This window comes from Nelumbo lutea, chromosome 1 (genome assembly GCF_056320005.1).
Source record: "Nelumbo lutea isolate HS-2025 chromosome 1, American lotus-T2T, whole genome shotgun sequence".
Taxonomy (NCBI): domain Eukaryota; kingdom Viridiplantae; phylum Streptophyta; class Magnoliopsida; order Proteales; family Nelumbonaceae; genus Nelumbo; species Nelumbo lutea.
Genome location: NC_142684.1, coordinates 212761917 through 212773471, shown reverse-complemented (window position 1 = coordinate 212773471; position 11555 = coordinate 212761917). Strand labels below are relative to the sequence as shown.

Below are 11555 nucleotides of genomic sequence, written 5' to 3'. Positions count from 1 at the left end.
GTACCAAATGAATCCTTCCATTCTCGTGTAACACACACACACACACACACACACACACACACACACACACATATATATATATATATATATATATATATATATATTATTGCTTGAAGAAACAAGACATTATTTTGTTGTATACATATGCCACTGATAGTTTATTAAAGAAGTTCTAGTGTTGTTGATGTATTTGGGCATTAGCAGGTCATTCACAATCATCCATCGGCTTTAGAGATTTACCAAAAGAAACTCCTTGAGTTTGGGTAAGTCACAAAAGAAGATACACAATAAGGTTATCTCCATTCTTAATGAAGAGTTTTTGAACAGTGAAAAACTGATACAAGATATACATGAAAATTGAACATTTTGTCTTTTTTCATGTGTATTGGATCCATATCGGGGGTGTATTGGTAGCATATCGACGAAAAATATACGGCCCAAAACTAAAAAATAAAATTAAAGGGGGAAAATAGTGTTCTTTTCCCCGAAATAAGCCTTCTTTCACCCCCAAATGACTCTAAAACTCCAAACTTCATTCCTAGAGTGCTAGATTTGCAAAATTTTGCAAGAAACAAGTGTGAATTGTTAAATTTTTTTAGAGATTTTTAGAGATTATATATTTTAATATATAATCTTTGAATTAATAGTTTTCATTTTAAATTAATTTTTATCAAATGGTTTTACTGTATAAAACAGGTATGAAAATGCTAAATCAATGACCAATTCAGGTACCACAAAAATGCAGCAATTAAGCGGGTATATGAATTTAAAAAGAAAAATAGGTATATATGCTTAGCTATCAATGCGACCAAAAAGATTATAGAATTAACCTGGTATAAATATAAATGAAAAAAATAAATCTAAGCCGATGGTCATGCAATCACCGATTTAGCCACAAACAACACCTAAGGCAACAATCTTTTAACACCTAAGCTGGCGGTTCAGACCACCACCTAAGGACACGAGAGAGTTTGACAAAAATCTAAGGCGGTGGTATTTTGGTATCTAAGTCGGCGGTCTAGACCGCCGCCTGATTAATGCTAAGTTGGTGGCTCAGTGTGACCGCCGCTTCAGAGCAATTTAACCCGTCTTTGGCCGGCCATCTAAGGCGACAGTCTTTTGCATCAAAGCCGGCAGTCCTAATCTAGGGCGGTAACTGATAAGGGGGCGTACGCTTGACCACCATGGTCGAAAGGCCTAAGCCAACGGTTATTGACTGTTTTTCTTGTAGTGTTTAATGGTGATCAAAACAAGCTATTTATGATCAGGTTCTTTTGATCTCTAAATGATCTAGATTCTAATTTATATTTAAAAAATAATCAGGTTTGATGTTAATAATAATTATTTCAAGGGCCTGATGAAGGCACATCCCTAATCAGAGGGCAAAAGAAAACTTTTTTTTTAATGGGTCTCAGCATGTCTTTGGGAGCTCTATTCAGTGTGTGTTGCACTGTGGCAATCATTGCTACCATTCATCAAAAACATATAAGCAACAAAAGATCATGTATTCAGGATAAGAACTCTCTAATTTCTTAGAAAGAGAAAAATGTTATATGAATGAACATTGGTTTTCTCTTTTATACCCAAATTTTCACCTCCAAGAGAATCAAATTATGCTGAATTCATATTTTTTTCACCCACAAAAATATAAATTAGGGCTCTGAAAATAAAACAAAGATTGTCTTGATATGTTCTTTTTCTAGTCTAACAAACAAGGGGAAAATGGAACCTGACACCCAATTTACACATGAGCAAGGTAGGCGTGGCTGCACTAAAGCTGTAGAAATAAGCACTCAAGCATTATTGAATTAATTAAATTGAAATTTTTGTTGGATAAGCAATTCAAAGTTTCAAACAATGACCAACAAAAGAAATATAATACGACAATAAAAGTAATGTCTTAGGAGATGAAAAAATTTACAAAATAAAGCATATACTAGGGAAAAGACCAAGATAGAGCCGATAAGTAGAAGTTGATCTGTCCCTCCTTATAAAGCACTGAACGAGCAAGTCACGGGGCCCGGGCTATTCAAAGTTGAAGCAATGAAAACCAAAAAAAAAAGAAAATTAGTAGAGAAAATAGAGAGCAAAAGAATATTATCTAAAGAGAGAGAAAGAGAGAGAGAGAGAGAGGCATAAAAACCTGCTTTAATGAGATAGGAAAGGTAATCTTTCCGCATTGCTCAGAAGTCTTGGCAATATCTTTTACAATCTCTCTCCATGACATACAAATAGATGCATAAACAATGACACTTCTCCTCGTAGGCCACGATGTCTCACTATCCTCCATTCTCTGGATCACATCCATAAATAACTCCGAAGGTAGGTTAGCCCACGAGCCCTGTTCATTTGGATCCATTTGGAACCGTGACACAACAGGGCTAATATGTGATCTCCTATGGCTGCCCACATCTTTTCCTTCTCCCCCTCCCCTCAATTTGCATGAAATCCTGTCCCTCATCTCCTTGACCTCCCGAACAAAGCTTTTGAATGGCATCGTAACCAAATAGAAACTTCTTTCATTTATTATAAGATAGTCAAACAAACAAAAGGAGAAAATAGAGGATTAGTGAGGTCAATATAGGACGAAGAAAACAACCTTGTTTAGTTTCGAAAAAAGGATAAACTAAATAGTGGGTGTTTTTTCATTTCGACTTACTTGGAGTATATGGTGTAAATGTTTTTACGTCTCAATCAAAATTTGATGGGCTTGAAGTAAATGGAGAAATCTAACATCCCAGAAGTATCATTAAACCTACTACCATACTGAGAGTGAGGGAGAGTGAGAGAGGAACGAACGACTGAGAGAGAGAGAGAGAGAGAGAAAAGGAGAGAGGCGACTGAGTGATAGATAGAGCGAGAGAGGGATGATTGAGAGAGGGCGGGAGAGGTGTGAATATTTTTAGTGGGCGAGAGAGAGCGGGAGGAATATTTTAGCGGTAGTCGTTTGGACTTTAGCGATAGTTTTAATCGACTGTCGCTAAAAATCCATCTTTCTAGCTGCAGTCGCCAAATAGTCAGGTCAAAAACTGCCACTAGAACTCTATTTCTTATAGTGTGTGAATAAAGGGTGCAAGTTTTTCTCACCTCAGCTTGATGCACCTTAGTGTAGACGTTCTCGTTTTATCCAATCACTAGGACCCCTTGGTCGAACGACCAGCCATAGCACACAACCTTCATTAAGGTTATATGCTCAGAGTAGACATCGGCCCAAGGTGCACGACTCTTTTAAATTCATACGCCTAGTCGCCTTTTTAGTTGAGGCAATAACTTTCAGGACCTTGGCCCTTGTTAATAAGTGACCTACAACACCGGCCTTGGCCTCAGAGACCCTCAAAAGAAGCAAGTCTTTGTGTAGGCCAAAGAGTTGACGTCTGCCCATTAATTAACACAAAACATGATGAACAACACAATAAATAAATGACACTACTATATCAAGGAAAAGGCACTTCATGACCTTGGTCACGCACCATTTGCTAGGCCTCGGCCACGTGGGAGTCCAATCTCTAAGTCCCTAAGGAAGAATATGCCAAGCAAGCAAAGGCAATCACCTCCCTTCCTTTTGCCTAAGGAAGAGGGTCCCGAGACCTCGATGACAAGGGTTAGCCTTAGCTTAATAGCCTTAAGGATATATACCTTCATGAATAGCTAAATCAGGAGTTATGAGTTATGAGTTTCTTTGCAAAACATGCCCCTTCGTGGGAGGCATCGGCCCCTTGCATGAGAGAAAAGGAAAAGGCGAGAAAAAGAAGGGAATGACACAATTTTGATAAAGAAAAAACTCAGTATGATAAAAAAGTTTGTATTTCATTTAGTATAAGCTCATTCAATTCTCTTTACAAAAAGAGGCCTCTGATGGGGGAGACCAAGCCCTTTACAAAAAAGTTTACCAAAATAAAAGAAGAAGAAAGCAAAAATCTGTCCAAAAGGAGCCTTGGCCCTACGCGAGTATCTTCACTCAGCCTTAATATCAACGTGCTCACCGGCTGACTCTTGATGCGTAGGCTGCTCAACACCGTCTTATCCCCTAGATGGTCCTGCCACCTCGCTACCTTTTGGCTTGAAAGACGAGGGCCCAATTGGCTGATGTCAAAATCAAGAAAGAACACTAGAACTTGAGCCCGAGTGTCTTCAATCACCTCCAAATAAGAAGAGGTGTCGAACTTGGCCAGCTCCTCCTTGTAGGCCTTGGAGGCCTTGTATTCCTCCACGGCTCAGGTGGATGCCTCCTGAAGCCTCTACTTTGCCTCATCTAGTGAGCCCTTGGCAGCCCTTAGCTGCTCCCTTTTGGCTGCCACATCGGCCTTGAGCTTCTTACGACAATTGTGTTCCTATAAGCCGTCTCAATAGCAGCCTCTCGGCTGGCCCGCTTCTCAGCCAATTGGCGCTTCAGCTATTCTATCTCCTCCTGCAACATCCAGAGCTATTGTATCATCACCTCCATCTTGTCACAGAGGCCGACAGCATAAGAAGCCATCTGCGAAGACACAAAAGCAATATCCCTTACTTTGAGCACTTTCTGTTTGAATCGGTCCGTGTACACCCGAAGGCTTTCCCTGCACTTCTACTTGATGGACATTAGGGAAATGACGGTCTTCTGACACCATTGACTACTGACGAAGTGGGAGAGGAAGAGATCTACAAACTGGTCCTAGGAGTTGATGGCCTGAGGGGGAGTATGGAGAACTCTTTGTGTGCTACTCCCTTGAAGGTGGCTTGGAAGGCTCAGCACATCAGGGTGTCGCAGTACTCGTAGAGGAGAATGAGTGCTCTGAAGCTTTCTAAGTGGTCATCTGGATTTGTGCTTCCATCATAGCTCTTAGAGTGGGAGCCTTGAAGTGAGGTGGGAGCGGCTCCAAGGTGATAGAGTCAACAAAGAACTCCATTCAGGTAGATGAGGGATTGTGACTAGTGGAGGCATCACCTCGGCCCTCCTTCACTTGTCGAATCTGATTTCGGATGGTGCCTATTTGTGCCTAAAGATCATTAAGACGTCGATCTTGTTCCTGGAATGCTCAGATGTTGGCACATCCTGAGCCTTGTGAGCTTGGCAATCTTTGAGGAGCTTGGCGATCATTGAGGAGAGGCATAGCATTGGCCTCCAGCCCTCAAAGGAGGACTATAGTGGCCAGAGCACCCGCCATCATCCCGATTACCCTTTGTGTGGTGGTGGTAGAGATTGTGGTCCTTGTGGTTGTCATGGGACTCCACTGGTTTGGCTCTTTGGCTAGAGATCCAAGAGGTCTTCGACAGGGTCTTTCTGGCCCGTTGGCTGCTGCTGTTGGACGTTGAGGGGTCGGTCTTCCCTTGGACAATCAGGCATTGGCCAAGTGATGCATGGGTAGATCGTCCATTGTATTGCCCCTGGCTCTTGATAGGGTGGCCACCTTATGGATTGCCTCCTGTCGGACGCCCTACATCATCCAACCTCTGAACTAGGTTGTCCAGCCTGTCAAGGACCAGCTTGAATTGGTCCATCGTGACTAGGTTCTGAGCATTATAAGTGTGGCCTTGCTTATCGACCATGTCAGAAACTTGATTGATTAAGTTGTTTTTAAAGGGAAATCTTGAAAACGTTCCCACAAACGATGCCAATTGTTGATGCCAAATGTGAGGTCGAGGGCAACAAGGAGATTTCACTGGTGTCCAAGGCCGGCATGTTCAATCTGTAAACAAGAGAAGAGTACACATCAAAGCACTTTTGCTATGGAAAAACAAAGACGGATATTTAGAGCACTCTCTCTCTTCTTGGATCTTCTTGTGGAGCTCTTCCAACTTCTACTACTTAGCTTCATGCTTTTGCTCCACCTTCTAGACATTCTCTATGTTCCAAAGGCTCCCTGTATGCCATCCCTTCTTGATAAAAAACTTCAAATCCATGGCTAAAGAGAGACTTAGAGAACTAAAAGAAAACTAAAAGACTCATCGTCATCATCCTCTCAAGGCAACAGAGCAAAACTTCCCTAGTCGACTCATCGTCATCGTCTTGGTTTGCCCTCTTGATGGAAAGCACTTTCTTTGCTGCCACCTCCCGGTCCCCTATCACTACTGAGTTACTCCTCTTGGGAACCATCACTATAGGAACTCGCAAAACCGGTGCCTTCATGCTGATTTCCTACTTCTCATCCTTGGATGGTTTCTCCTTGGTGGAGCTAAACCCGACCCCAATGATTCTTCTTGTTAATCAAAAAACTATCTGGAGGAGTTTATAGACCCTTGCTCTAATTGATGCCTCCACCCTTGTTCCAACCCTTTCTCTATAAAGAGGTTTACAGACCCTTGCTTCGACCCTTTCTCTCTATAGGGGTTTATAGACCCTTGCTCTGACCAGCGACGCTGAGTACATACATCGAAGCGGCGGACAATGGACTAAATGGGTTCTTTGCAGATCTATGAGATACTCAATAGATCTGGGCACCTCTTCAAAAGTTTTGAGATCTCCAACCTACTGCCGATCTTGCCACAAATGTGCCGATGCTGGAGGGGGTCGATGTAGACGACAATGTCGGTGCTAGAGATAACCAACTTCGGTCCAATTCCCTCTCCTTCTCCCTCTCGAGTTGATACCGGTGATTGGCTCAACCGAAATGAAAAGGGTATTTTCGAACATAAAAGGATAAGTTTGATATTTTTAAAAGTTATAACAGTCATGTGATGACACATTTGAATGATTTATGATGGAACATTAACGTAAAGAGAAGTATTAATCAATTATCAGAAACAATAAGAATAGAGGTAGACAATTTTCAAACAATAAGAATACACTTGCTTCCATCATCAAAATGGGCTTTCCAATTTGAAATAATAATATAAACTTGATTTTCCTGAATTGATCCGTTTTAAGTTTTCGTTTCTTTTCTTTTCTTTTCAATTTAGCGAGCCAATGTCGATAGAGAGAAAAGAGGTCCGATTGGGTTTCGAGTAAGAAAGATAGAGACGGTAACCACTAACCAGTAATCTATGGCGCCATGTAATGTGAACTTAAAAACGAAAAATCCTTCGAGTTAAAATGGAGATAATCGTCAAAAACGACTTTTATGGATAGAAAAAGCAATTATGGAAAAACGTTATGTGATCATTTTATGTTTAAGGCAAACCTGATCTAATTAATCCTTTTAATAGGAAAATTCGATATAAAATGAGCTCATGTATTTGTAGAAAATTAAAGTAATAATACATACTAACTCGCTCGTTCACCAGATTGATTAGGCTTTAATAAAATAAAAGATTCACTGAATGGATTAAATTTTACGGATGCAGAATTCTGAATTTCTGCCCCCTCTATTACTAACCCTCTCTCCTATAAATCACATCCTGACCATGAATTTGACATCAATTCACGGTCAGGATGCATTCTTTCTGTATTATGGGATATAAAATTGTGGATTGGTCATTCTCCCATTTTATTCATTTATTTTTTTTATAAAAATTTATCTATTTGTTAAAAGAAAAAATAATCGCTCTATGTAGACTTTCTTTTAGAGTCTTGGAGCTTTGGAGTTCGAATCACCCTCTCTCTCTCCACGTTGGAGAACTGGCCAAAAATGGACCTCTCTGTCTCTCTCCTCCGTTAAACAGACTGTGACGCTGCAAAAATTCTTTTTTATGATTTTATCTCTTTCTTTTTGGGGGAGAGAGTAAGAGACCATACACACTTTACCTTTCTCATCGATTAGATTACAATTCTTTACCTCCATGAAAAAGGCGCTGTAGTCTTCTCCATTGCTTCATCTTAAAAGTGAATTTGCCGTTTCAGCTCAGATCTTCGAGTTCTCTTGATTTCTTTTTGTAAGTGTTCGCGTAAGCTCTTTTTTTTTTTTTTCTTTTTCTTTCTTCTGTTAAATCTCCGGATTAAGATGTTTTTATTTTCCGATTTGATCCCGGGATTTCAGTTATTGTAGGTGGGTTTCTTTAATTTTAGAATAGTTTGTCTTTTTTAATCATTTTGGACCGAATTTATGTCGTGGTAGATCAGAGTCAAGTGTTGTATTATGTCTTTTGCGTAATCGGTTGGGGTGTTGGCTCTATCTTGTTTCTGCTTGTATTTCTTGTCGTTGTTGCCTAAGTGAGTTGAGAATTGATATTATTAATGGAGCTCGAGTTTTGTTTTGAGTTCTGGGTGGGTTTGTGGAGTCCCATTTAGGAATTTAGTATAATTCATGATTCCTAGGGTTTGTTTGTGCTCATTTCCATTAATGGTTCTTTTGATTTCTTATCTGGATCAATCTTTTAGGTGATGTCAGTTTGTGGGAATCCATGTTCGTAAGCAGAGTATAAAGATTTTGACTATCGGATTCTTTATTCTTGGTTATTTCTTTTTTTTTTTCTCATTTTGTTAAAAAATTGGCTTGGTGGGTTTCTTCTGCTCATGGATTATGGTGGAGAAGCTGGGTTCTCCGGTGGAAATGTTGGTCAGATAATACCAGAAATCCCTGGCAGCGGTGGTGTCGACAATTGGATTCCAGGTTTAAACGACCAGGCGATTTGGGCAACGGAGGATGATTACGGGGTTTGGAATGGAGATGCCTCTGCTGACACTCCGTCTAACTCGAATTATGATGGGAGACAGTCCCAAACTCGATCTGGGAGTGAACCTCCCAACAAGAAATCTAGGAACTCACAAGTAGGAGATTCCCAGGGAAGTGGATTCAGTAGAGATCGTGATTTACCCTCTTCTAATAGATCCAAAGCCATTGGGAAGATGTTCTTTAAAACCAAATTATGTTGCAAATTTCGTGCTGGGACCTGTCCTTACATTACTAATTGCAACTTTGCTCATGGAATTGAAGAACTTCGCAAGCCTCCTCCCAATTGGCAAGAGATTGTGGCTGCCCAAGACGAGGACAGAGGTGTCTCTTCAGAACCAAGGGAGGAACACCAGATTCCATCTCTTAGCTCCTCTGGTTTGGGTGGGGAAACACAAAGGTCTTATAAAGGGCGGCACTGCAAGAAGTTCTACACTGATGAGGGATGCCCATATGGAGATAATTGCACTTTCCTTCATGATGAACAGTCAAAAGCCCGGGAAAGTGTAGCAATAAGTTTGGGCCCCACGATTGGGAGTGGGTATGGTAATAGTGGGAATGGACCGAACCAGAAGCCTTCAAACTGGAAGACAAGGATTTGCAACAAGTGGGAGATGACAGGCTACTGCCCTTTTGGAAGCAAATGCCATTTTGCTCATGGTCTAGGAGGTATGAATGATTTAGCAATTTTTTTCTTTCCCTGCTAGTAAGGATATATTTTGGAAAGCTGGATTATAAACTTTAGTTAGAAATCATATTATATTAGATTCTTAAAATGTTTTACTTAACAGTATAAGTAGTAGCTTCTTCCTGATTAAAAAAAAAAAAAAAACTTCATGCAGTCCAAGGAATCACTACTTCGCCATTTGTTTATGTCAGTCCAGTTTGGTTCAATGAAAATATTCACCTCTCTTGGCTCCATTTCATAGGTTAACCATATCCCTAGCTGCCACAAACTCAGGAGAATGAGATTAGGGCCTAACTGCATGACTTGATTTATGACGTTTTTTTACCTACATTTGTTAGCACCCAAGGACCAAGGTGATCCTGACCTATAAATTGTTGGCTTGGAGGTATTACTTATGTGAGTCAACTCCACAGATTATTTAGAAATGATATTTTCCCCTAGCAAATGGGCCATACTCCACTTCAAAGCCAACCTACATTGTGAATTCATTTTCTAGTCCACCCAAATTCGGTTTATGAAAACATGTAATGCCGTAGAATATTTCATGCTTTAACCTGGAATTCACCTCTTGGAATCTGGACTTAATTATAATGCAAAATCTTGTATTACTCGACACTTTTTTTATTGGTTTCTACTATTCAACCTTTGGCAAATGTATAGTTCTTTTTTTACTTTTTATGTTTAAAAGATGTTAATATTGATGTATCCCAAAATTGTACTGGTCATAATTTTAAGCCACAACTTAGAATGATGGAAGAACAGGGTGGCACTGGCACATGAATTGGAGGTTAGGATTGGCTATGGCTTGGTTTTTCTAGTTATGGCCCATTGGAGCATACCTTACCATATGAGCTGTCAAGGTTGATTAGGTTGTGGGTAAGGTCTATGATGCCTTGTGTTTGCACAAAAATGTCATCTGGGTTTGTCCTTAAACTTATCATTTTGACGGAGCTATCTGGTTCCTAAGTTCGTAGGAAGAACCTTTAACATGCTTTGCTTATCCTTACATAATGTACTAAACATAGATCCAGGATATCTTGTCTTAGATGGACTTTATGTACTAAATATTCCTATGAATAGCTCTGTCATCTAATTACTCGTGCAACAGAATTACACAGATATGGTGGAGGGCTTGTGGAGGTGGAAGGTAGAGATTCTTCTTCAGCTCCTCCAGACTCAAAGCAGGTTGCGGTGACATCAAAGACTCAAACAGATACTGTGGTTGCATCTATGACCTCAATTCCACATTCAGATGTGTACATGGGGATTCCACCTCAAAGGACTTCAGTTTTAAATCAGAGGCCAGGGCAGAGGCCTCTTCAGAAGTGGAAAGGCCCAGACAAGATCAGCAGGATATATGGTGATTGGATTGATGACAATGAATGAGAACCAGGTGCATAATTTGATGTGTATTGTTCTGAATCACTGAATGACTGAAACTTCACACAAAAAACAATTGTCTAGGTTAAATGCTGAGAGCTGAGTGCCCTATTTTGAGTTTTGGAATGGAGAATTGTAGATCTGATCCATTGGGACACCATGACTGCTGCTGCTTCAAGTGATCTTAAGGAGGGTTTTTTTGCTTAATATTAAGATACATTCCTCTGGTAGAGGCCACAGTTGCTGAAATCCAAGCTACTATATTTCAGTTGGAAGTTTCACTTTCAGATTTGGGTTTCTGGAGTTGAATGTGAATTGGTGATAGCCTTTGTCATCCAGATATAACATCTTTACCCCTGTACTAAAAGTTTATATTTTAATATCCTACTTTTGTAATCTCCACGTATGGTTTGAGAGGAAATTATAATCTTCTTTTGACTAATAAGAAGTTTCACTTGCCTGAGTGAAAACCATTTTCTGAAACAGAGACATCCTAAGGTATGTTTCTTCCCCCCGCCCTCCCCTCTCCTGTTCTATAAAACATGTCTTTATATATGCACAAACTTATTACTGAAGCATTCTCAGTTGTAAACTGGCCCCTAACTTTGCTTTTTTTCTTTCCCTTCTGCTGACTACAGGGGAAGTGGCCTGTTTGTTGGAGATGAGAAGGGAGACATGTTCTTGTTTGGGGAATTGATGATGAAGAGTACACATTCCACTGAACTGTTCTTTGTTAGTCATTAGTATCTAGTTACGATTCAGTTCAGGTATTTGCACATGCTCTTAATTTTATCATCTGAAGGAATGCCGGGGACTCGAGGGATGACAATTAAGTTAATTTTAATGTGATGATGACAAGCTACAATAATAGAAAAAAGAAATCATAACCAAATGGTCTAAATGCCCATGAGCCCCAGTGCTCTGGCCACACTACGGAGAGAGCCTGCAAAGTGCGAATTCCG

General features: G+C 40.2%; 1 protein-coding gene across 4 annotated transcripts; it reads left to right on the top strand.

Annotated features, from left to right (window-relative positions):
- The first annotated feature begins 7468 nt into the window (after window positions 1–7468).
- On the top strand, window positions 7469–11041 carry LOC148880845 (Zinc finger (CCCH-type) family protein). 4 transcript variants are annotated; one of them, XM_088962908.1, is made up of 3 exons: window positions 7573–7788; window positions 8234–9194; window positions 10332–11041. In XM_088962908.1, the coding sequence occupies exons 2-3, from the start codon at window positions 8369–8371 to the stop codon at window positions 10406–10408; spliced, it is 903 nt and encodes a 300-aa protein (XP_088819034.1). In that variant the 5' UTR covers window positions 7573–7788; window positions 8234–8368; the 3' UTR covers window positions 10409–11041. The 4 variants fall into 4 exon arrangements, with proteins under 4 accessions (XP_088819031.1, XP_088819033.1, XP_088819034.1 ...); XM_088962906.1 differs by having other exon boundaries at window positions 7582–7788; window positions 10322–11041; XM_088962905.1 differs by having other exon boundaries at window positions 7469–9194; window positions 10322–11041.
- The last annotated feature ends 514 nt before the right edge of the window (window positions 11042–11555 follow it).